The 27,527-nt window shown below is 40.5% G+C and overlaps 1 protein-coding gene across 6 annotated transcripts in view; it reads left to right on the top strand.

Annotated features, from left to right (window-relative positions):
- LOC135710157 (ankyrin-3-like) overlaps positions 1-27,527 on the top strand; it is a 266,177-nt gene that overhangs the window by 234,737 nt on the left and 3,913 nt on the right. For 5 of the 6 annotated variants that reach the window (XM_065232674.1, XM_065232688.1, XM_065232680.1 and 2 more), the window contains 4 exons: positions 38-313; positions 9,675-10,697; positions 18,504-19,016; positions 19,961-20,102. In XM_065232674.1, the coding sequence (XP_065088746.1) occupies positions 38-313; positions 9,675-10,697; positions 18,504-19,016; positions 19,961-20,102 (1,954 nt within the window). The remainder of the gene's footprint in view (positions 1-37; positions 314-9,674; positions 10,698-18,503; positions 19,017-19,960; positions 20,103-27,527) is intronic. The other variant, XM_065232707.1, reaches the window with a different exon arrangement.

The raw sequence follows: 27,527 nt of genomic DNA on the forward strand, positions 1-27,527 counted from the left end.
TGCTTAATTTTATAACATTAAACCCCCCCTGCTATAGAATCCTCCCACGAGCCGGCGGAGGAAAAGCAAGAACACGAAACCGACGAAAAAACTAGCAAGGAACCGTCGACTTCGTCGTCGTCGTCAGCCTCGTCACCGGACAACACCGAAGCAATCCAGCAAATCCGAAGGGAAAGTGTAATCTTGGGCATTGATTCCGACAAGAAGGACGGTGACATGGCCACTCCGCCACCCAGTCCGGCTGAGTACAATACCCAGCAGCAGCATCAGCAGCAGCCGGAAGTGAGCAGAACCGAGGAGGAGCAGCAGCAGGGTGAGTAAACCACCACTACTGACTCGAGAGTAGTTTGTCCAGTTGTTTTGTCCCTCCCTTTGAATTTCATCTACTTATACCTTTTTTTTTATCTACTCTACCCTACGATTCTTTCGAATTGGAGAAAACATTTCCATCTCCAAGTGTTTGTTTTTCTTTTCGTTAGTTTTTCTTCTTCCCCCATGATTAACTCGCGCTGCAAAGTTTACGGGTCATTTAGTTCCGTGTTTCGGTCCCTTTAGTTTCTGTTTTGTATTGTTTTGTGTTTAGTTTTGTTATTCACTCTGCTAAATTTTGTTTTACCTTATTTTTTGTTTAGTTTTGCAACACAGATTTTCGTTTGTCGTTTCTGTTTTAGTTTGTCTCGGGGGTTTTTTTTTCTTCTTCTTCTTCTGTTTGTGTGTACGCGTTTACTAGGAATGATTTAGGACGTTTGACGCGTGTGGGTGTTTGTGAAGTGGTGTGATTATTCTTCTCCTTCTCTGGGAACATAGTTTAGATTGATGGTTTTTGAATTTTACTCATTTTTGTGATAATTATTCAACCGTTTAGTTACGCACTATTTGTCTTCTGATTTTTTTTTTTTTGAGGAACGAATGAGTTTTCTAATTTTCTAAATAAATTAAACAATACAGTACCTTTACAGTTGAAAGAACGATGTTTAGAGTGAGTTTGTATTAGTTTTAGATAGGTCTACATAGTTTGTGAATATAATCCTTATCCACAGATATTTAACCATACGTATAGGTGACTTAACCCCCCTGTTTTCTTCAGTATTAGAAGTATTTAGGGCGTTTACGCACAATTGTATAAAACATGTTTGGAAACAATCCCTGCAAAAAACATCTTTTGTAAATGAATCTATCTCAAAGCTCTGCGGCAGAAATGAGCTTAACGTCTTACCAGTGTGGTTTTTGACTGGGTTAGGGTTTCATAAACAAAAAATACTCCGTCTCAAAATAGGTTGCACAGTTGTTGGAAATTTATCATAAACCCTTCGCATTTTTTTTTGTATTCTATTTTGTTCGAGTTTTTGTTGACCATTTTGTTTCTGTTCATCACATGATTACCTTCCTACATCGCCCTGTGACGAGCATTTCCAGTCATATTGTGTTCTTGTCCGAAATCGAGTGGTGGTAACGTGTTCCAAGGAGACGAGTTTTAACGGGAGATTCTTCGAACATTTTCAGAGGGAAGTTTCAGTTGAAATCAAATAAAATGACCATTTACTATTAATCGACGAAACCATATTAAGAAAACTGCAAACGCAAAAGCTAAATTAAATGTCGCTATCTACAGTTCAAAGGTAGAAGTTCTGAATGAGTTTCATAGCAATGATGTCAACCTAAATAGAAAGATTTGCGTGCTTGATGAATATGTTTCTATGGACGAGTGCACTGATGAATTTGAGTTCATGCACCGACGAAAATTTGACAGGAGAGCGGGGCAATGTTTACTTAAAATGAACACTGAATGTTCATTATTAATAAACATTACCCCGCTCTGCTGTAAAATGTCCATCAGTGCATGAACTAAAAGCCATCGGTGCAGTTGTCCATACGGTGATTCCTATTATGAGCTATTATGGGCAGTTCCAATAACTTCAGGATAGTTCCGAGAATTTCAAAGTAATCCAGAGATGTCCAGAATGCTTCATTGAAAATTTGAGAAATTCAAAGAAGCCCACTGCCGTTCATCGCAAGTCGGTCCCATGGACGAGTGCACCGATGGATTTGAGTTCACTCACTCGAGAAAAAGTGACACAAGCTGCGGGCAATGTTTACTAATCATGAATACTAAATGTTCATGAATAATGAACAATGAACATTTAGTATTCATTATTAGTAAATATTGCCGCAGCTTGTGTATCTTTTTCTCGAGTGAATGAACTCAAATTCATCGGTGCACTCGTCCATTTGTGTTTTATTCAAAACTGAGTTTTTCAATGGAAGAGTCAGCTAATCACCCATAGATTCATTATTGACCAATGCACGGAATGAACTGTATGAACAAATTTGACGTTTGAGCGGTGCTCTGAATACTAAAAATGAACGCATGAATAATACTCGCGTAACATTTAAAAATGGCCTATCAACTTATGTAAACAAAACTTGTTAGGCATTTTTCACGCGAACCGAAGTACGCCCATGCAAACCAACAACACCATCGGGTACACTGAAGCAAAGACCATAGTTAGGAATACTATTTTGCAGAAAACACTTATTTTCAGTATAACTATGCTTAATGCCGTTAAATCTACCATGATTTCAGTTTATTTGACTAAAAATATAATCAAATTTACTACCATTCTGTCAAAACTACTATGCTTACTCAAAAGGCATAGTAGTTTTGATAGAAAAAATAGTAAAATTAAATGAATTTCGTTTCTGCACAAATCTATTGGTGGGAGTATTTAATTTAAACCATCAATATAGTATTTTTGCCAATGGATTTTGTTTCTGTGTAGGGTTAATAAATCTCCCCTTTCCGATAGTGGTTTGGTTTTCGTGGGTGTTCTTCGGCTCGTGAGAAAAGGGCCTAACAAGTTTTTTATAATTACGCGAGCATTACATCATGTGTTCATTTTTAGTAAACACGGCACTGCTCAAAAGTCAAATTTTTTCGTGAGTTCATTCGGTGCATTGGTCAATAGACGAGTGCACGGATGGATTTGAGTTCACTCACTCGACAAAAAGTGACACAACAGCGGAGCCCTGTTAACCAAAAATGAACACATGAATAATGCATGGAAAATCATTTGCATTCATTTCATACATTCATTTACATTCATTTGCCTCTAACTTGTTTCATCAACAGCATTCCGCAAAATAATGTATAGAGCTTTTGTAGGTTTTGTTATTAGCTACAAGTTTTTCTCATAACTCAAATCTGTATCTCTTGTGCATTACGAACTAAAGCGCGCAGAACTTGTTACTGTTTATTAGTGAATGTAAAATACATTCACTGAAAAACAGTAGTGGCTTCTGTTCGCTCTGATTTGTCATGCATAAGAGATACGGATTTGATTTTTTAACAAAAGTTGCAGCTATTAATAAAACCTTCAAAAGCTCTTTACATCATTTTGCGGAATGCTGTTGAAGAAAAAAGTTAGAAGCAAATGAATGTAAATGAATGCACGAAATGAATGCAAATGATTTTCCATGCCTGGCTATGAGACCAACTTGCCATGAGCGGCAGCCCAGAGATCATCAGGAAATGATTTTTAGGACAATTAAATTTATTTCACGGCAGTACCATGAACTTCAGGAGAATTCAAAGAACTTTAGGAATGCCCCGAGATCATTAAGACAAATAAATGAACTTATAAGGGCAGTTCAATAAATTTCAAGGAAATTGCAGGAACTTTATTGAAATTCCGGGAAAATATGGGTTTTGTTATAATTTTGGAATGAAACATGAAAATGAGGAAATTGTGAGCAGATGTTGAGGGAATTCCGTGATTTTGATGGTAACTGCAAGAACTTCAGAAAATAGCAGGATCCTCAGCGAACATCAGTGAACTTCTGAAAAGTTTGGAGATTTTTAGGAAGTTTCATTATATTCAGGGAAGTTCCCAGTACTTCAAGTACGATCAGATAACTTCTGAGCAGTTCCATTAATTTAAGGAAAATTGCAGGAAGTTTCATGGAGTTCCAAGGAATTATGAGATGTTCCGAGAATTTAGGAAACTTTATGGACTTCCAGAAAAGTTTAGGATTGTTTTTTTTAAATTTTATGATAAGGTCTGTGAGCTTTTCCGAAGTTTTCAAAACTTATGGAAAATTACGGGAACTTGAAGGAATATCAAGGCAATTGAATTAACTTCAGTCAAACAACGGGGACTTTCAAAATATATTGATAAATTCAGAGAAGTCTACTGGATTTAAAGTGAAGTTCGGAGATCTTTTTGGTAGTCCCAATAACATAAGACCAGTTCCAGGATAATCTTAGGCATACATTTATTATTGTGTATTAATTTAAAGAAGCTACAAACATTTCAGGAAATTCAAAGTTAAGAAATGTTAGGAAAACTGCGGGAACTTTATAAAATTCCAAAGAACGTCAAGAAACTTCTGAAAAACTCTGAGAACATAAATTGCAAAAAAAAACATGTTAAAAGATGTTCCGTAAGTTTCAGGGTTGTTTCGAGAATTGAGGGAACGAAGTTCCTAAATTTTCAAGACGTTTACAGAACTTCAGTGTTGTTCAAAAAATTCAGAATTTTGTTGGAAACTTTGGAGAAGTTCAGATAATTTTCGAGAAGTTCATAGAATTTTGGAGAATTTCAGATAATTTTTGAGAAGTGCAACAGACTTCATGGACGATCAGAAAACTTTGGAGAAGTTCAAAGAACTTCAGGGAAGATCAGAAAACCTTCCAGACAGTTCCATTATTTTCAGAGAAATTACATAAATGTTAAAGAAGTTTAGCGAAAATCATGGAAATTGTTAAGACTTCAGGACGTTCCTAGAATTCCATAAAAATTGCAGAACCTTCAAAGGTGATACATGATCGTTAGGGAAATTGCGGGAACTTTAGGAAAGTCCAGATAAGTTCTGGTAATTTTAAAGATTTCAAGGGAAGTACCATGAAAATCGGAGTTTTTTTTCGAAAGTACGTCAAGGCAGTTCCATTTATTTCAGAAAAATTGTGTACCTTTAAAGAAGTTCTAAAGACTTCCAGTGAACTTGTAGGAAGTTCAGAGAATGTAAAGGAATCCTTAGCACTTCGAGGAAGTCTAGAAAATTTCACAAATGTTTACTGATTTTTAGGGCAGTTACATTAACTTCAGTACAGTTTCTCGTCTCGGATAGTTTTATGGAGAACTGAATGCAGAAAAAATTACTCTTATGTCAGTGTCAGTGGAGATGTACCTAAATTCACCTAAATTCCTATAATTGAATTAAGGGCGCTCTGAGGCGTGCGCATCTAAGAAATCAGTTAGGAACCAGTTCTATATTTGCCATGACAGTACTGTTCTTCCTTCTTCTTCATCTTCTTCTTCGCATTTCAAGCTTATTGCATATCGCATATTAGCTTATTGTGTGCTCTCAACTTAGTGTTCTAGATGCACTTCCACAGTTATTAATTGATGCTGTACGATGCCTGTACCATTTTTGCATTATTATAATTGTGTGGCAAGTCCAATCATACTTTCATGCCCAGGGAAGTCGAGAAATTTTCCAATCCGAAAAATTCCTAGACCAGTACTGTTCTTCCATGTTACATTATTATTTATTTTCCAACCTCTCCAAAATTGACCAAGATCTTGACCATAAAACGGCCATGAACTGGCCATAAAAAGCATAACTGTCCCATTTTTTTTTGATTTCCAATTTATTTGAAACAGTTACTCTCTTATGGGCAGTGAACTTCTCCAAACCTCCGAGAAGAGCCTGATTTAACGGCGCCGGTGGTGTAGTGGTAAACGTGATTACCTCTCACCCCAGCAGGCCTGGGTTCAATCCCAGTCGGCGCCGCCGGGATGTTCAGAGGCATAACATCTCTGATCACGCCTTCCTTCGGATGGGAAGTAAAGCCGTTGGTCCCCGGTTCATGAGTTGATGGGTCGATAGGTAGGGTCCAGGTGTGGGAGCTGCCTTCCTGACACGTCGGTAGCATTGGTGCTCAGCACGGAAAACAAGATCGACGGAAAAAACACACCAAAGGAAAAAAAAAGAGCCTGATTTTTGTTTGCGAATTTTCCTGAACATCTTGGAGAAACTAAGTTCCCAAAACTTCTTCTGATAAACTGCTACGAAGCTCCCTATACTGATTCAAAGATCGCTGCTGTTCTTAGAAGACTGCTGAGTTTCTACGGAATTCCCTGAGGGTTACGAAATTTCCTGAACCTAAACCAAGCTTCTACAAAGTTTGTCGAGTTTCTACGAAGTTTCCTGAACTTTTACAAAGTTCCTTAAACGTCTTATGAAGTTTTACGAAGTTTTTCTTATGTAATTCGCTAAATTTATACAAAATTCGCTGAACTATGAACTATGAGATCGCTGCACTTCTACAATGTTAAGGTGATACGATCCAGATGCCCGGGGTCTGATGCCACTTCGCATTTTCTAGGAGACATTATATGCTGCTGGAAAACATACAATAATTGGGACGCAGCAAATATGGTGATGCCAATTTAGTCCTTATAATCCCAACAGTGTCCGAAATTTGTGGAAGTTGGATCGTATCACCTTAAAGAATTTCGTTGATTTCCTGCGAAGTTTCCTGAAGTTCTACAAAGTACGGAATTCCATTAAACTTTAACGAAGTTCCTTGAAGTTGAAAGAAGGTCCTGGTAATTTTATGAAGTTTCCTGAAACTGAGCAAAGTTCCCTTAACTTCAACAAAATTCCTCAAATTTGTACAAAGCTTCCACTTCTACGAAGTTTTCCCGAATTTTCACAAAGTTTCTTGAACTTCTACGAAGTTATCTGTAACTCTACGAAGTTCCCCGAATTTATATAACATTTCCTGAATTTCAACTATCTCCCCCGGAACATCTTCAAAATACCGGAAGTTTTAAGAAGTTCCTCGAATTTCTACAAAATTTGTTAAACGTCTATACAATTCACTAAATTTCTTCAAAGCTTGATGAAGTTCTACAAAGTTCTCTGAAATTCTAGAAAATTCTATTAAGTTCGACAAAATTATCAACACGTCCATGAAGTATCCTGAAGTTCGCTGAGCTTTTACAAAGCTAGCTGAGCTCCTGTAAAATTCATCGTACTTTTAGAAAGTTTCCAGAGCGTCTACGCAGTTCGTTGACCTTAAATATTCGAAGTTCTGTATAGTTCTAATTCTAGAAAGTTTCCAAATCCAGGTCTATGAAGTTCTACAACGTTCCCTGAAGTGTTACGAAGTTCCTCGAACTTCTACTAAGTTATCTGAAATAAAATGATTGTTATCTTCTTCTTCTTCCTCGCATTTCAAGCTTATTGCTTATCGCACATTAGCTTATTGCGTGCTCTCCACTTAGTGTTCTAGATGCACTTCCCCAGTTATTAATTGAGAGCTTTCGATGCCTGTACCATTTTTGAAATTAGTATAATTGTGTGGCAAGTACAATCATACTCTATGCCCAGGGAAGTCGAGAATTTTTCCAACCCGAAAAATTCCTAGACCGGTGATGTTATCGTAACTTCCACGAATTGCCCTTTGACTTCAATGAAGATCCCTGAACTTCTGTAAAGGCTCAGTTTTATAAATCTAAAAAATCGCAAATTTCAAAAGTAGCGATGAAGACATCCCGTTGGTCTCGTTGAAGACACGTGGTATCTCTGATAAAGAGATATGAGTGAAAACTAGAGATCCTATATGTAGGTTCAGCCTCAGAGACCAAATGGGCGAAGTCCAGAGGCCCTATAAGTCGAATGCAGATGTCTGTTGCATCAACTTCAAAGATCTTATTCATCAACTCTGGAGACCGTATGAAGCTTGAGCTCTAAAGCAAGAGGCCATCTGACGACGCCTTCATTGTCTTTTGGAATAATTCAAGGGGCCTCTGGACCGTTTCCACATGCCTCTTGTACCGACTCCAGGAATCTTATGGGTTATGTTTAGAAACCAACTGCAAATAACTCCTTAAGCCGTTGGGGTTAATTTTGAAAAACATTCAACAAATCAATTCCGTTGGACGTATGAGTTGAAATTATTAGCTTGACGAGCCAATTTTACAAACCTTAAGTCAAGAAAAATAAATCTTGGGTTAACTCCAGAGGCCTTATGATAATATTAGAAGTAGAATACATCGACTCCAAAGATAACTTTTCAGAGCGCAGCCCATGTAACAATTTTCGTTTGATTAGGGTTCTGTAAACCATGATTTAAAGCTGTAGAATGCTTTAAAACCTCGATAAAACTTGCAATGTTTTTTGGGAGAAGCTCTTGGCAGACAGTTAAATCAATTCCTGTGACGTTCTATAACAGTCTACGATGCAGTGTTCAGTAGTCAAAGATACACTTTTTGAAGGATTTTAAAGTGGTGTCAGAGTAAGAAGAAGATTAGGTGTTGCTTTCAGTAGCACCGAAAGAGCAATGCCTTGTTGAGTTCAGTAGCTTATTAGACTTAACAGTTAAGGACAGGAAGCTGAACTGTCTCCGGACTTCAAAAGACTTATGAGATAATGACAGAGGGGTTATGAGTTAACTGGATTTCCGTTTCAGTGGCTTTAGACGCCCCTTAGGTCAAGTCAATAGGCTTTATGGGATAAATTAATTCACGCTAATCACTGTAATTTATCGAAAAGATGTCTAGAATGAACTCATAGTGCATCCTGAGTTGACACAAAAGATCTCTATAGGGTCGTTATTTTGAACCCATTGGACTTCAAGGGCATCCGAATTAGATCGCTGGACGTGTACCATAAGTCTTCTGCAGTTGACCGACACTTCAACGCATATTCATTTAACTTAAACTTAAGAGCTTAATGATTTCAATATATACTCTTTGTTGATGTCTTATGGGTCCTCTGAAAATGACATATGGGTCTACTAGAAAATAATGCGTATAACTGACTAAAAAAACTTATAACTGTCAGATGACTTGTATGGTCTGTAGACTTAGAACGTAAGGCCTTTGAACTCAATTCATAAGGCTTCTGGACTTGACGAATAAGATATTTGAAGTTAACTCATAAGGCTTCGCTGCCTTCAATACAAGAGACATCTGGAGTTGACTTTTCTAGATTTAGCCCATTAGGTGTCTGAAGGTAAGTTATTAGATCTTAAGAGTCATGGGAGTATCCAGAAGAGAACAAGCATCTGCATTGATTCATTAGTCATTGATTTTCAGAATATTAAAACCTTTTGTAGGTAAGTCGAAGAGTTCCTAATATTTTATAAAGTCCACGATCTGTAAACTGTGTACTGTTTTGAAAACAACATGTCGGATAGTATCTTGCCCAGTTTGGCTACTTGGCCAAACAACCCAATACATCCGGATGCACTTCGTAAAACTTGGTTCGCGTTACCACCACCACAATCACCACCACCTACCCCTTTATCATGTGCCTCCAATTCATCTTGTTTTACTAATACGAATCAAACCTTCCGAAACCCCATTTTCAACCGTCCCATCTTCGTGATCTCTCAACTCTACAACGCAACGTCGGTCGTCTCTGCACACCAATCGCGTGCGCACAAAATCCCTCCCAAATACCCCCACGAACTGCACGAATGAACTCCTCTCGTGCACCATCGATCATCCCCGGTCACAAATGCTTGAAATTACTACCTAAATTGAAACATAACCCACAAAACAATAAACTCACCGTTGCTTTCATGCTGTGTCATGTGCACCTCCACGTGATGATAATGCGGCTTGGTGTGTTCGTGTTTGTGCCCATTTCCGCCCAACCAGTCATCGTCGAGGATGTACAGGAGATTATTCAGGCTGCGATCGCGGAACATGACACTACCGGCGACGATGACGAGGACTTTGAAGATGCCATCGAGCAGGAACCGGTGATGCAGAAGCAGAAGCCACTGGTCGAGACGGGTGACGAGGAAGATGATGACGAGGAAGGGAACGAGTCGGATGACTTTGAACAGCTGGATCTGGAAACGGACAAGAGTGGCAAGGTTAGGACAATCAAGAAGCACTCGAAGGTCAATATCAAAATCAACAAACAGTTGGCCCACAGGCCGAACGTGGAAGACATTGAGTGGGAGGTTACGCCCTCTGCTGCGGAAGAACCAACGGAAGTGGTTACCAAGGAGATCTCATCGGTCAATTTGGAAGATGTTTCCAACGATCGGCGGTATAGTCTGGATAGAATGGACCCATCGCCGGGTACACTGCGGGTGGATGCTGGACGAATGTTTGAAAAGTCCTTCTCGACACCGGGTGACGACGAGCAGAAAACCGAGCAGATTGTGATCATATCCTCGGACAACAACATCTCGGAGGCGGCGGCTGATTACTCCGGTGATATAGATGAATTTATTTTCGTGCAAACGTCGCCAGAGAACTACGCCAAAATGGATAAGGAACAGAATGCTACCGACGAAGATGACAACAGCAACCTGGTGATAATCACCGAGGAGCACTACGACTACGAAATGGAAGACGATCGGCGATCGAGTGTTATCGATCAGTCGCCAGACCAGGATGACGATGATGATTCCCCGCAGAAATTTATCGTCGGAGGTAGCAGTAGTTCGGAAAGCGACGAGGATCGACTCGGTGGTGGAAGGAGGGATTTGACACCCAACCAAGCGGAAGGATCCAACTGTCCTACGCCGTCCATTACGGTTACGCAGCCCGGTGCTACCAGCGCTACCGGAGGTGCGAGTTATTCCAGTCGAACCGGTGGCTCTTCTAGTGGGTCGGACGTGGCCCTGCACGAAACTGGCGGCGAACTGAGTGATGACGACGAAACAGGTAATTTCATCAAAATTTACTATTCACTCACTCTCTATCTCTCTCTCTCTGTATTTCCTCTTGATTTAATACCACCCCTCACCCATTATATCTCGATCGTAATGGTATTTCCGGTATAATAGGATTTTGAGAAAGCATCCCCGTATTCGGTTGTATAATTTCCTTGGCCATGTTCATATTAGTCTAATATATGAGAACTGTACGAGGACTCCTCTTTAGGTGGGAGAAGATGATGTAATGAAATGCCCCCTAATGGTTTTCTATTTTCTGTTCTGTACAAATATTCTCGCTTTTTATGCCCTGTTCTGAATAAGTTTGGTTCCTCCGTTTTGGAATTTGGTTTCATTTTGGTTTTGGTTATTTTGTTTTAAGATTTTCGTTTCTTTTTCCTATAATTCATAATCGGTTTTGGGTAGTTTCGTTTAGGAGCCTTACTAATACACATTGCACTCATACACGTAGAAGTCTTGCTCAGCAACTTTGGTACTCCAAAGTGGCAGGGGTTTCTTTATGTCGACATAATGCTTTCAACAGGAAATATGACAGAAGTTTCTTATAAAATATGTTAAGCGGTGTACATGAATATTCGAATTGAGGCTTTGTTAAAATATTGATTCCAGATTGACAGATGACAGCGGAATTAAACACAAGAATCTTGACAACAACTGAATTCTAAAATTGTGATCGTCACGAAAAGGTGTAAGGTTTTGAACGCTGATAGCTTTATCATTTATAGATGAAATTTAAATCCAAATACACCAATCGATAGGAAATAACTCTATGAATCTGCTGAAATAAATACTTTTCCAATTTTCCATAAACAAAAACTTTTAAAAATGTTCAAATAAAAAGTTATATTTTTGCCACTTTCTTCTTCTTCTTCGCATTTCAAAGCTTATTGCATATCGCATATTAGCTTATTGCAACGGCGCCGGTGGTGTAGTAGTAAGCGTGATTATCTCTCACCCCAGCAGGCCTGGGTTCAAACCCAGTCGGCGCCGCCGGGATGTTCTGAGGCATAACATCTCTGATCACGCCTTCCTTCGGATGGGAAGTAAAGCCGTTGGTCCCCGGTTCATGAGTTGATGGGTCGATAGGTAGGGTCCAGGTGTGGGAGCTGCCTTCCTGGCACGTCGGTAGCATTGGTGCTCAGCACGGAAAACAAGATCGACGGAAAAAACAAACCAAAGGAAAAAAAAAAAATTAGCTTATTGCGTGCTCTCAACTTAGTGTTCTAGATGCACTTCCACAGTTATTAGTTGAGAGCTTTCGATGCCTGTACCATTTTTGCATTGATATGATTGTGTGGCAAGTCCAATCATACTTCTATGCCCAGGGAAGTCGAGAAATTTTCCAACCCGAAAAATTCCTAGACCGGACCGGGAATCGAATCCAGCCGCCTCCAGCATGGTCTTGCTTTGTAGCTGCGCCTTTACCGACTGAGCTAAGGGAAGCCTGCCACTGTGTTCATCAAATACACATTTTTCCTAACCCAGACGTCATAATCGAGTGCCACTTGGTTCGCCTCGTTCTGCTTGAACCAATAATGTTTGTTTTGATTCGCTATGAAAGTTTGACAGATAAAATGAGGGGTTCGTGGGTTTTCCTATGTTTCGAGGGGCCCATCGATTAGCTTGGGACCGAAGAGAGTACCAGAGCTGAACCAAAAAGTTGAGCACGTTTCTTCGGGACCATAGAGGTAACTCTAAGGCCAGAAGGTCTCGAAGAAACCTGCTCAACTTTTTGGCTCAGCTCTGGTACTACTTTCGGTCCCAAACTAATCGATGCACCCCTCGAAACATAGGAAAATCGACGAACCTCTCATTTTATCTATCTGTCAAACTTTCATAGCGAATCAAAACAAACATAGTGTAGTACTAGAATTACGGCCACGGCGTTCTGCCGGATTTCCCATTTACAATCACACAATGCGTGCGCTCTTTGAGTGGGTGCGAAAGTTTCACTTTCTCACTCACTCACGTGCACCTCCAGTGGTGCATAGTGGTGGAAGTGGCAGAGACAGCTGGTGGTGTAGCTTCCGAAGATAGGCATTTCATGTACAGCCACTGGATGCCAGTCAGAGGTAAAGTGGGCTTAGGTACTTATAGCAGTACCAGCTCACGTTATTTCTTGGTGCTTGTCTTTCTCCTCTTCTCCGCTGCTTTACCCTTAAGCTGGGTTTAGACTAGGCAAGTCAAATGATCAACTCAGTTGAATTCAATTGGCTTGAAAAGTTAAGCGTGGTTCAATTTTTTTTCTATTAAAGTGAGTTGATCAAGTCAGTTGAATGGCATGGTTTACACGTTCAATTCGCGTTCAAGTTAAACTGACTTGATCATTTGACTTGCCCTGTCTAAACTCAGCTTTACGAAGGGAGGAAGACTAAACAAAACTTGTGTGTGACTGGTTTTAACCAGGCTTGATGGAGCCTCACTCGCGAGTTTGAAATGAGCCGAGCGTAGCAATTTTCTGCGCAGTAGAATGCCTACTGCCAAATCATTCCACTGAGCTTCAGAGCTTGTGAGCGAAAGGGGATTAAATGAGAGTGAGGTTTGCTGCCATTCATGTTCATGTTTTTTATCACACGCTCTTAAGGTGGGTTTAGACTAGGCAAGTCAAATGATGAACTCAGTTGAATTCAACTTTTTTCAATTCAATTGAGTGCAAGTAAATCGAAGACAGTGCAAGTCAATCGATCAAGTCAGTTGAATTCAACTGACTTGAACGCGAATTGAACGTGTAAACCATGCCATTCAACTGACTTGATCAACTCACTTGAATTTAAAAAAAAAGTTGAACCAGGCTCAACTTTTCAAGCCAATTGAATTCAACTGAGTTGATCATTTGACTTGCTTAGTCTAAACCCAGCTTAAGGGTTTTTGTTTACTTCTTCCATATTCCTGCCGCCACTCACTTGAGGTGAGGGCTGGCTAAACTCGCAGGACAAGAGTGTTTTAAAACCTCCAGTGAGTTTGAGGAGTTTCAGCAAGCCTGGTTTTAACTTTGTGGATTTTAGAAAATCAGCGCACTGCACACATTGAGTGAAAAGATGACAGTCCTACAGGAAATTCTACAGTTCTTGTAGTTCTGGAAGTTTGGAAAAATCTGAGGGTAACAGAATTTTTGGAACTTCTCAGAAGTTTTCAGAATTGCAGAAGATCCAGAAGATTTTTGAAGTTTCGGATTTGCTGAAATTCGTGAAAGTTTTCTGAGTACCAGGATTTCCTGAAGTTTTCAGGGTTCACAGAGTTGCTGGAAGTTCAAATTCTACTAGATCTCTGAGAGCTACTGTAGTTCTTGATGTTCCGGGAGTTCGGTGGAATGTTTTCAACGACGAGTGAACCGAATTTTCACAAGTTCCAAAAGTTTTGAAATTTCTGGTAGGTCTTAGTATATCTCGAAGATCGCAGGAGTTCTAAGGATTGTCTGAATTTCAGAAGTTGTCGATCTTCTGACACTTACTGGATATTTTGAAGATTTTTGGAGTCTTGGATTTGCTGAAATTCGTGGAAGTTTTCCGAGTACCAGGATTTCCTGAAGTTTTCAGAGTTCTCAGAGTTGCTGGAAGTTCAAATTCTACTAAACCTCTGAGAGCTACTGTGGTTCTTGATGTTCCGGGAGTTCGGTGGAATGTTTTCAACGACGAGTGAACCGAATTTCCACAAGTTTCAAACGTTTTAAAATTTCTGGTAGGTCTTAGTATATCTCGAATATCGCAGGAGTTCTAAAGATTGTCGGGATTTCAGAAGTTGTTGATCTTCTGACACTTGCTGGATATTTTGAAGATTTTTGGAGTCTTGGATTTGCTGAAATTCGTGGAAGTTTTCCGAGTACCAGGATTTCCTGAAGTTTTCAGAGTTCTCAGAGTTGCTGCAAGTTCAAATTCTACTAGATCTCTGAGAGCTACTGTAGTTCTTGATGTTCCGGGAGTTCGGTGGAATGTTTTCAACGACGAGTGAACCGAATTTCCACAAGTTCCAAAAGTTTTAAAATTTCTGGTAGGTCTTAGTATATCTCGAAGATCCCAGGAGTTCTAAGGATTGTCGGAATTTCAGAAGTGTCGATCTTCTGACACTTACTGGATATTTTGAAGATTTTTGGAATCTCGGATTTGCTGAAATTCGTGGAAGTTTTCTGAGTATCAGGATTTCCTGAAGTTTTTCAGAGTTCTCAGAGTTGCTGGAAGTCCAAATTCTACTAGACCTCTGAGAGCTACTGTGGTTCTTGATGCTCCGGGAGTTCGGTGGAATGTTTTCAACGACGAATCAACTGAATTTCCACAAGTTCCAAAAGTTTTGAAATTTCTGGTAGGTCTTAGTATATCTCGAAGATCACAGGAGTTCTAAGGATTGTCGGGATTTCAGAAGTTGTTGATCTTCTGACACTTACTCGATATTTTGAAGATTTTTGGAGTCTCGGATTTGCTGAAATTCGTGGAAGTTTTCTGAATATCAGGATTTCCTGAAGTTTTCAGAGTTCTCAGAGTTGCTGGAAGTCCAAATTCTACTAGACCTCTGAGAGCTACTGTGGTTCTTGATGTTCCGGGAGTTCGGTGGAATGTTTTCAACGACGAGTGAACTGAATTTCCACAAGTTCCAAAAGTTTTGAAATTTCTGGTAGGTCTTAGTATATCTCGAAGATCGCAGAAGTTCTAAGGATTGTCGGAATTTCAGAAGTTGTCGATCTTCTGACATTTACTGAATATTTTGAAGACTGTCAGAGTACCGGAATTTCTTGTAGTTCTTAGAAGTTCTAAGAGTTCCTGCTGTTTTTTTTATGATCCTGGATTTCTATCGCTCTGTTTGTTCTTTTGTATTTAAATTTTCAAGAGTGGTATGGGGTGGAGATCCAGAAGTTCTGCAAATTCCCGTCGATTCGGAAGTTGCCCGGGAGCTCAAAAAGCTCCTAGAGTTCCGATGGTTTCCGGAGCTACAGATATTTCAAGGGTTTCGGCAGTTTTTCGGCAGAGCTTTTTTAGCGCTAGAAATCCTGGAGGCACACACTCAACCTAGCTCGATAAAACTCGCACTAACCGGCTGTGCTCGGCATTTTTTTTAACCACGATTATTTTCTTCCGTGAGTGTAAAATACTGAATATAAAAAAAATGGTCTTGATCATCTCACAATTCTGAGAGTGTGGATTTGCTCTGCTGAAATGTCAAAAGATGTTGATGTCCGAAAAATATTTGTATACGATATTTTTCAATAAATCAGAGCACAAAAACGGATTATCTAATCGAAATGACATTTGATACAAAATTGTAGGAAACTTTACTGTCTTTTCAGAAATCAATTACACACTGAAAAAAAAATCGTCAAAATTGATAAAAAAAACTTCAATAACTTTATGTAGTTTAACAGGAAAGTTTTTCTGAACTATAAAACATATTTTCTGCATTAAAAATAAAAAAAAAAATTTTTGCAAAAAAAAAATTAAAATAGTTTATTATTAATTTATTTGTTAAGGCTCAATCGAATTAACTTTACAGAGCCGAGGATTCTTGTTTACTATACAATACATCTTAAAATTATAGTCAAAAGGTACAACACAATAAACACTTTAGCTTCCGCTATCCAATAAGCCTCTTCCATCAGAACGGGAGCCGCTTCCAGTGGTTTTATTGTATGGCAGTATCGCCAACGGGGGGCAGGGCTCTTCCATTGCAAAAATGGACGCAAAAGTGGTCAGCACTCACACATAATTCAACTTAGGGCCGCTGTTATTCGCGTTGTTCTTCAATGATGTGTCCCACGTTCTTCTGAATTGCTGCCTAATGTTCTACGCAGACGATTTGAAAATCTACCTGGTTATTAGGAGCACCAGTGATTGCCGTCAATTGCAACAACAGCTAGATTTGTTTGTCAGTTGGTGTGCGCTGAATCATCTAGCAGTCAGTGTGTCCAAATGCTGTATAATATCCTTTTGAAGAACGAGAAGTCCTATCCTACATGACTATACTATCAATGGTACTGTACTGAATCGGGTTGATCATGTTAAAGACTTGGGTGTGATACTGGATTATCAACTCACATTCAAAATGCACTATTCGGAAATAGTTGATAAAGCAAATCGTCAACTTGAATTTATTCTCAAGATAGCGAACGGATTTGATGACCCTCTGTGTTTGCGATCTCTGTATTGCTCGCTAGTTAGATCAATTCTTGAATTTGCTTCTGCCGTCTGGTCTCCGTACGATGCTGTGTGGATTTCACGAATCGAATCAGTGCAGCGGAAATTTGTGAGATGTGCTCTACGAGGCTTGCCATGGACCGACTCATTACGACTACCACCCTACGAGCACCGCTGTGCGCTGCTTGGTATTGAACCGCTAGTGGATAGACGCAAGTTCAGCCAAGCTATCTTAGGAGCCAAAATTTTACGCTCCGAAATAGACTGCCCTGCATTGCTGAGTCAGCTCAACATCTACGCCCCTCAACGAGTGCTGCGATCTAGACAGCTATTGCGCCAGCCAACGAGACGAACACAGTACGGATCCAACAATCCCATCGATTCGATAAGTCGAAGACTCCAAGACAATTACAGCTTGTTTGACTTCAATATCTCTACCAACGTCTTTCGAAACCGCCTACGGAATCGACCAGAATGATTTTGTTTTTTCTGTACAACGTGCTAAAGTTTTTTTTTTAGTTAAGTTATATTCATTAAGACCACGATGTCAGATGGATTTATACAATAAATATAAATACAAATACAAAACGGTTGCTTTCCAAAGTCGACGACGCATCGACTGAAAGAACTGCTGATGAAGAACAATGAGGAGGACCACACAATGGTTGCTGCCGAGTAAATAGACGATCACGTGACACACATCGAGAGTGGCCTGCTGCTGTCGACAGACGAGTGAACACTGAAAAAGTTTAAAATAAGTACTAATAGTTGATGTTCTACGATTTTGGTCAATTTTGCAGTGTCCATTGATGAATTTAAGTTACGGTTGACCAGCAGATGGCAATGATGTGAAAATGATAATGACGTTTTGCTACCATCAAATCATCAGTTTTGTAATTGCGCATGTCGCATGGTCTGTTTTACCTTTGCTTAAATTCATCAATTGAGTCCATTTCAGAAAAGTTAGCATTTTTACATTCAATCAAAGTGTTTTGTTGACTCAGCATTTTTGATAAGCCTTCAAATAAACGTAAGTCTACAAATCTACAAAATGTTCTTATTTTGTTATTGAAGTTTTGAATAGTATTTTTTCTTCAAAATTTGACGAAAATGTTTTTTTTTTCAGTGTGTATTTTTCCTGTTAAGGCAATCAAGTTTTCTACTACTTTGTACGTTATTTCGATTAGATGAGCCGCTTTCGTGCTAAGATTTATTGAAAAATATCGAATTCGCAAATTAGGCGTGAGTCAAATTGGCAGATTTCTGTCACAAACTTGGATTATTGCGCCTAGTGAACAAACATGCAAAGTTTCATCGAATTCGGAGTGGAAAAAAAAAATCGATTCGTCAGTTGGTTTGTAACTGCTCTATAGATTCAGTCAAAATTGTGTATCAAAATGAGATTCATCGCTTGTTGTTTAATTTTAATCTAATGTAATGGCATAGTGTCAAACGGCATTATGCCAAACGGGGTAGAGCCATAAGAAGTATGTTCTACCAAGCACATATTGTAAACTGACTTAGACACTTTTACAAAGCTTCGAATTTGAAATATTCTGTACGCTGTCACCTTCTCACCCCATTCCCTCCCCCCTCAAACCACTCAGCCATTCGAGCGCGAGCACAATCGTTTTAACTCACCATTATGTATATTGGCAATTGCAATCCACCTCAAGGTAAAGTCATCTCTGCCCAGCAAAAATCCGACACAGCCGCTATAGCAGTCCACACCGCCGCTACTCCAGAAAGCACAGTTTCTGCAGAAACTGCGCCATCGCCGCGCCCACCAGTGGTAGTCATTCAAACTGCTGAACAGCCACAATTCGAAGCCAGTCAGGAAAGCCAGAAACTGAACCCTGAAGCCGATACCGTTGTCGACGACGGTGGCAATCCGCAATCGGAGCCGAAATCCATCGTATCTTCTTCCGGCGATGTGGATGACTCGCAAGATCTAATTGACATTGAAGCTATCAATTGCGAAACGCTCCTGGACGATGATGACCAACCTTCCGGTGCCAATCTGATCTTGGGCAACGAGGATGATATTCTATTGCCAATCAATGCGGATAACACTCATGTTTCACCACCTGTCGTCGAGCTGGGTACTGACGGTGATGGGATTACTTCCGAACAAGTCGTGGTGACGGTCATTCAGAATAACTCTTCACACGAGGGCCACACTGATGATAGTATGTAGAACTGTACTCACTAATCTCAACCTTCTATTCCTTCTGTATTCGGGTCTTGCTGTCTCGTTTGCTCAAATCCTAAAGTTGCTCCATGGATTCTTCAAAGTAATTGCTCCGCTATTGTGGCACTGTTTCTCTCGCACAATTAAATACTAATCTTTACACGTGTGTGTGTGTGTATCTAAAAAAAATTCCAAATGTATCGTGTTTCCCTCCGTCGAGTACTAACTTTCATACTCGTTTTACTTTATTTTGTATAACATTGAGTTGTGTGTTTGTCTTGTTTGCATTTGTTTTAATTTTTATTTTATTTAAGGCTTTACAATCTGCTTTCCGTAGTTTTAAGTCGCTTTGGCCAACGTGCTGAAAAAAAAATCAAGTCGTTTTTGCTTTGCTTTGCTTTCAACAAGCCATTTTCATTTGTATTGTGATAAAAAAAATTGAACTTTGTTTTCTGTTACTCTATTTTGCATGGTAGTTTCCATTCTATTTGCAGTGGTGCATTCATTATCATCTGTAGAACGTTAACCAAAAGCAAATAAATAATAAACAATGGTAATGTGCTAAGGCCAAGCAAATAACTGAGCTAGGAAAACTAACTGCTAGTACTAACATTCCAAGATTCCAACCTCAGCAAACGAAAAACGAGTTCCATAAATAAGATCTTTGCTTGAATGTACCCCCAGCCTCATATTCATGCCATCCAATAGAGCCTTTAAGCGGAATGATTGCCTTAAAACGTTCAAGTAGAATACACTAACGTTCATCATTAGCGAGTCCCTTAACAATCTGAATGTCTCGATAAAAAAAATAAAAAAAAAAAATCCATCAAACCAGTAAGACATACATGTACTGTGAGATTGCCGGATGGCATTAAACACTGCAGACATCAGTGACCAATCGGACAGTGAAAACTAATTTGCCCCCTTTGAACGTGCTTGCAGAGAACTATCTAGTGCAGAATACCGACCAGGTGACATGTGTGGAACCTAGCGAACCACCAGCGGAAAGCCTCTCGCCCACCCACGAAGACGCCACCAGCCGCCGGATGGAAACCAACACGTTCGTCGACGAATCGGAAGACGGGTAAGTTTATCTGCTAGCCTGCGGTTCTGATTTTATAAAATTCACTTGAACATTTCGCAAGTATTTATTTTAGTCATTCCTGGTTTCCAAAAATGACCTTAGATTTTTCCTCAAAATTCCCTAGGAATAAGTTCAGAGGTTTGTTTTGGTAATACGTTTGAAACTACCCTCAGTTCAACTTAGAATTCCTTAGAACTCACTAGCGTGCACAGGAAACTTGTTAAGGAGGGGCAATTTTTTTTCTATGGTGCATTTAATCTGTGGATGGGGAGTACTCCAAAGTGCATGGTGGATGGTGCTGTCCACCCACTCCTGTTTCCCTACTGTTCAATTTAGCTAATTTTATTTATTGTTTTGCTCCGGTGGTGGATCATCTTCTTCAATGCAAACTTCTTTCAGACAGCCAATGGAAATTGGCAATTTAATCCCATCGTCGATGTCGATGATGATCGGTTCGTCAAATGGTCGAAATTATACATTTGCTGCAATGTTGTTGCCTTGGTGGTTGGATTCAGCTGAAGTCACGTCAGATGGTGATGATAGCACCGTCAAACCGACATGAAAGGCCAATAAGAATCGCATTCTTCTTTCGCATGCACACTGCGTCGACAAGTACAAGGTTCAAACAGTGCGCATAGCAGTGAATAAACAGTATATTGCTCTTGATCAGTGATGTCAAAAAATCGCTTCTAGCGATCAATGAATACGCACACACCTGCTATAAGATTTATTGGCATCATCATAAGCTAGCGATGTAATCTGACTCTTAACACTAATACGCAGAGAGCATTTCGAACAGTGACCTACCAAGATTAGGATTGGGCGATCTTCAGAGAAAGATCGATTTTGACAAACCGATCTTGACCACCGAATACGCTTCCTGTCTCTAAAACGAGTGACTTAAGCGCCATCTCCGAAGAGGACCACTCGTCAAGGTTTGATTTGCCCGGCAAAAAACCTAACCTCAGGGCGGGTTTATGAATGGAAGAGACCAACATGTAGTTTTAGAGCAATTCAGCAGACTGAAATCCCATGAGGGATTGAGATCCTCACAAACAGAGGCCGCTTCAAACGGTCCTAAGCGAAGTTGATGCTAACCGTCGTTCTACCAAAACACAACAACCCCACTCACATGTATCATCACTGGAGGAACTTTCCCTTTCAGATTTCTTCCACCGATCCTTACACGTGAGTGCGGAAACTGTTTTCCCAGGCAGTCCAACCTGGAGTAAATTCAACTAAAACAAAAAATAGGGTAGAGAACTACTTCGGCCTAATCGCCGAGTTTGGGCCTATCGAGCAGAAAACATCAAATAAATCCATGATTTCAGAGTTAACAAGTCAATTGTGCGTTTGGTACGATACTTTAGTTAATAAGCTACGAAGTCATAAGAACATGATATGAAGGTTGGCACCCATTATTCCCAAAAACAAAAGAAGCGCTTACATCCGACCGAATCAATTTTTATTTTCATCCGATAGGCCGAAGTGAATTCATTGGCGTTTCAATGCGTTAGGCCGAGTTTAGAATCCGTAGGCCGAGTTTGGCGTCAAGAAGCAGTGTTAGACTTTTGACAATATCTCAACGATTGGTTTCTCTTTATCAAATCTTACGGTACATACGGAAAGGTAAATAAATTTGGAAGCCATCAGTTATAATAACATACCGTACTGCGGTACATACTGCGCTTGATTAAGAAATACTAAGTGCGGATTGTGCTTAATAGTACTATCCACTCGCACTTCCGCCTCTTCCACGGTTCAATTCAAAGTGAACGAGTAGAAGTTCCAGAACCCTCAGATAGGTGTGAATTCAACGGTCATCGTGACCGGAAGTACGTCAAATTACCGAAGTAATTCAATGACCTTTCAAACAACAATTTTCATCATCTTTCTCTGTAACCATTCTATGCAGCATCCCTTTGTACATTGTAAAAAAAAACGAAAGTTCATGCAATATACTTAAATGTGGAAAATTGTATGATTAGGAATTCTGTGCAAAAATATAAATAAATCAATGGAAAAGCGTACTTCCCAACAAACATTGGAAGCGGAATAAGAGCAAAAATATGCTTGTTCAGCTAAAAAAATAGCTTATTCAGCCCTTAATCAGCACAAATTGTTTGTTGGGTTGTTACATATTTGGCTCTAGAATCGGAAATCGGTACCAAAGAATCGATCTTTGGTAATTAGATCGATCTTTTAATTTTGATATTAATACGCTTGTTTACGTTGGTACCCCAAGAAATACTTTCTTTTACAATATTCAATTAAATGTTGCCGTATTCATAAATATCGGAAACGCAAATAGTGACGTCATTGTAGGGAGCGATGCTGATGTTGACGTTATGTTAGTTAAATTTACAACGCATTCTGTGGTGTCTGTGGAATTTTTTTTTTTAATCGAAATGATCGAAAGAATAGATCGATTTTTTCGATCTTTCAAGAACTAAGAATCGATCCAAAAAATCGGAAATCTGGGTGAAAAAGATCGATCTTCCAAAGATCGATCCAGGATCGCCCAATCCTAACCAAGATCTCAAGAGAGCGAAACGATAACAACATCATTACTGTGTGCACTCACGGCACATTACTTATACTACACAAGGCTTGTTGTGAGTGCACGCTACAAACTATAGATCTCAATGCCTATAGCTGAGTACAAGAAGTCGTTCGGATTATGTACAACTGATGAACAACCGTGATTAGATCATGATCATTTCCATAATGATCATAATTTTTTTTTTTTAACTTTTTTCAATCTGTGAATTAGGAAAGACGCATGTATTCGCGTTGACGGCATTGGTCCTTTCGGTGGAGTGAAAAACGCACTCCTGAAGCATAATGGCCCTGCGCTGTTTTTCATAGCTTTCCGATTGTCAATTCGTGAATTTAATAATCAGCACTGCTTATCCAATTCCAACCTGGATTGGGTATCAAGTTAGGGTCTGCATGTTTTCTAGCAAACGTCAGTTTGATCGTTTGTTTTTATAACCTGGCACGGGTCAACTTTCGCACGGACCAAAAGTTCGGGTTTGCACTGGGTTGAAACTGTTTCCAGCTTGGGAATAAACCGATTCGCTATTGCTCTGTAACCTCAAACTGCCAAAATAATGCGACTCACAGAGAGACTCGTCTCGTGAAATAAGCACATGTTGCGATATAATGAGCGAAAACAGTAACCCACTTCTCTGAGCTTGACTCAGTCTAACAATGTATTTGTTATATGTGAGTTGCCTATGCAATAACGTATTTTCAAGGTGGAGGACTAATCGTTGGTCGTAGTTTGTACAGATCACGATCTGGACAGAAATCGGATCATGATCGCTTAATCTCTATCACTGCTCTTGATCAATCCAATCTTGATCAGTGGTGTTGAGTTTTCTTTGCCGTTAATGTTTACTTACGGAAAGTTCACTATTTTTCCATACATAAAATAAAAACAAATAAATTTATGGGCGGATTAGAACTGTTTTTGACCTGTTTAATACGACCGGAAGGTGTATGCTGGTCACAAATGCCGTGCCAAACTGATTTCCTACGCAATTAATCATTCTTTGATGTGAATTTCGCTAATAAACATGAGGAGCATTTTTTATGGCAAAAATTGCCATAACAAAATGGGCATAGTTCATTTTAGTAAACAAACTAACACTTTTTCCTACTGTGTCACCTTTATATTACACGCCTAGATACGCGTATCTGTCAAAAGATAAGCAATTACAACGGAATTAAAAGAAAATATACCAACACACTCAAAGCTCTTCATAAAAGTGTATTGTTGGTTTTGTCCTTGCACTTGGCTTGTACTCCAGGAGTGCTGCCAGCCATCACGTGCCCCCAAGAAATATGCATCGCTGTCAGAACCTCAGCAATAGTATTGAAGATGATCGTCGCGTCTGTTTTCAACACCTGTCTCACACCCACGAATGTTTCCTATGACAATCGCCAACTGCTGGTGGTGGCCACAATCACTCGTCTCATCTGCAATGATTGCCACTGGTTTTCTTCGCAAGGTTTAACGTTCTAGTTGTCTTCTCGTCCTCGAAGAATGCCGTGTTGGAATTTGGCACAGACTGCAGAAGCGCCGGATGGTTAGAGGCCCATTTATGCAACACGAATCCACCAGCGGTCATCATTCCGATGAATTCTGTTTGCATTGCTAATGCTTCTTCGACAGTATCAGCTCCACTTCAAAGATCGTCCATATAAAAATCTTCGGTTCTCGCCTTCGACGCTAAGGGGAAATGCTCATTCTCGTCTTTGCACAATTGCTCCAATACTCGCGTCGCCAGAAAGGGTGCACAAGCAGTGCCATAGGTTACCGTTGCCAACTGGTACACCTCTAAGAAAGCGTCTGGATGTGAACGCCAGAAAATTAGCTGGTACATGGATCAAGTAACCTGATGAGAATCTGCCTGAACGTCTGCGTAATGTCAGCAGTTGCGATCTTCGGTATTCGGAACCTCAGCACAGTGTCAGCTAGCTTTCTTTGGACCACGGGACCGACGTAGAGGTGATCGTTCAAGGAGGTTCCTGTTGTTGTGATGGCCGACGCATCGAACACAACTCGTGTTTTGGTTGTTGTGCTCGCCGGATTGAACACCGCGTGGTGAGGCATGAAGTAAGCGCTATCAACTGCCTGATTGATCTTGATCATGTGGCCTTGCCCATAGTAGTCTTCCATGAATGCTCGATACTGCTCGTAAACGTTCGGGTTGTGAATCTTCTCACTGTTGCCTAGCTCTCGGATGCTCTCCTTTACCGGAAGTCCAACTTCGTACCGTCCGTCTGGAAGTCTCCGGCAAGTGTCCTTGAAGCTTTGTTCGGCAGCTAGCTCTTCTTCGGTCATCTTACGTGGTTCGGGAATTGCCTCAGTTTCCCAGAACTTGCTGATCTGCTCACTCAACGCTTCGTTTGTCACAACTCCACAATGGTTCACGGAAGACTGCTCTGCTTCCTGCTCGGTTACTGCACCACCAACTACCCATCCAAAAATGGTCTCCTTACACCAGAACGTGTGATCATCTGTCAATGAAAATGTTTGACCAGTGAATAGCTCGTTGAACACTTGGATTCCCAACAGCATATCGATTCGTCGCGATCGATTGAACGAAGGATCAGCCAGCACTACATCTGCTGGGATTCGCTCAGGATCTACCTGAAATGATCGTATCGATAAATCGGTTGTAACCATTTTCATGACCAGGAACTCTAGGTTGAATTAGGCATCGGACATGAAGGTAGAGCGGATCGTTGCTCTGACCTTGCTCTTGATTATTTGTGGTGTCCCAGAAACACCTACAATGCTGACGTTTGCATTTGATCTCGGTAGCTTCAACCCATTCACAATATTTGTGGTGATCAGATTGTGCATTGACCCACAATCGAGTAAAATTCTGCAGTTGATCGAGTTTCCATGGGCGTCCTCGACTAACCCTACTGCAGTGTAGAGAACGTATTGACTTGCTCGGGGGTTCGACAAAGCGACAGTCCCAACTAACGAATTGATCGACGAAGTAGACGGAAAAGATGTTGATCGACTTCCCGAGCTTGGTCCATAATGTTGACGATTCTCATTTGTGGTGGACGACGAAGAATCAGATTCGTGAAGCAGTGTGTGGTGCCGACGGCCACATTTTCGACATGAACTACCCTTGCATTCATGCACGTGGTATTTATTACTGAAACAATTCAAGCAGAGTCCCAAACCCTTGATTTTTGCAAAACGATCGTTTGGTGCGAGATTCAAAAACTGCTCGCATCTACTTAGAAAGTGTGAGCCCTTGCAAACAAAGCAGGTCACATTTCCATAGTTGGATTTTGGAGGGTTTGATTTATCGGAATAGATTTTCACGACGTGTGATCCAGATCGTTCTGGCCTGGACCCTGGTTCTTTTCCATCCTGTTCAATGCTCTCCAGACATCGGCATCGAGACTGAAGAAAATCCAGCAATTTCTCCCAAGACGGTAGCGCATTGTCGATCAATTGAAGCTCAAAGTCCTTACGAGTGCGAGCATCTAGGCGAGTACAGGTCAAGTGGATTAAAAATTGTTCCGATAATGGTTCAAGCTTCAATTCGAAATTGGCTAACGCTCGAATATGCCGAGTGACATCATTTAGCAAGCATCGCAACGCAGAACCAGACTCGCGAACAATGGGCTTCAAGTGGAACAATTGGGTAATGTGCTTGTCGACAAGGATCCTTTTATTCTCGAACTCCGAACAAAGGGCTTTCCAAAGGGACGAAAAGGAATCTTCGGTCGGTTGAACATGGCGAGTGGCACCATCTTGGATGGCAGCCTTGAGGTAGAACAGCTTCTCGCTTTCCGAAAGACCTTCACGACGCTTAACAAGGGCACAAAACTGATTTTTGAAGCTAATCCAATCTTCTAGTTGACCGTTGAATCGAGGAAGAGGAATGTCTGGCAGTTTGGGATGCGATGGTTGAGAAGTAGAAGCCACAACTGGTGCTGAAACGGGCTTCGGAGGATCAATTTCTCGAAGCTTGTCCCGAATGAGACGACGCGTTTCATCAAACATGTCCTCCAACTTTTCACTCGTCATTTGCCACGATTCAACCTCATCTTCCTTGATTATCCCATAAAGCTTGACCTCTGTCTCATGAAGGTGGGAACGCATTTCTTCAACTGACTGAAGCTTGTCTTCGAGAAGAGATTTTTCTTGCTTCTCGGGATCAAAAGAACGCACAAAATTAGCAACTTCTCAGCACGGGACTCAATACTATCCACCATGCGAGAGTAAGAAGTAACGAGAATCCTTCTCTCGGCCGCCATTGTTGGCTAATAGTTACTCCCGGAAACAACGCACCCACTTGCACGATCTTACCTGATTTCTAACTGTAGTGATACAGAAATCGTAGTTGAACTCTAAAATATATTGTAGATAAAACCAGGTACATATTTATTATACAGAATTGAATATTTAAATAAAAAATAACAACACGGTTAAATGTAAGCACAACCCAAACGCTCACTGTATCATATTTGGCAACCAGGCATGTAATTAACGCAAAGCCTATGCGTTTTGGCAGCATTTCCGGAATGTTCGGTCACATAACTGAGATGCGAATTGGATTCATTCTGTGTGCTTATTTCATGAAAGCAGGACGTGCGTTTCAACGTGGGATACGACCTCGGATACGACACTAACCTTACCGATTCCACCTAGGACCGACCTGAAAAGCATGAAGGGCATCAGCGATCAAACCACGAGGCGATCCAGCTGGAACTCATCAATGGCACACAACACCGCAGGCCTTAGACCTTCACAGCACGATATCCCACTCTCTGTATGATGAGTGAACAATTAATTTGCCCGTAGGCCACTTTTCGATCTTGCGTTTTCGATTTTGTTCGATTCGTATCAAATCGTTCTTTTGTTCATGCAAATCAATCGTACAG

The sequence above is a fragment of the Ochlerotatus camptorhynchus genome, unplaced genomic scaffold (genome assembly GCF_037179485.1).
Source record: "Ochlerotatus camptorhynchus isolate MF236.1 unplaced genomic scaffold, CSIRO-AGI_Acam_v1.1 ptg000036l, whole genome shotgun sequence".
Classification (NCBI taxonomy): domain Eukaryota; kingdom Metazoa; phylum Arthropoda; class Insecta; order Diptera; family Culicidae; genus Ochlerotatus; species Ochlerotatus camptorhynchus.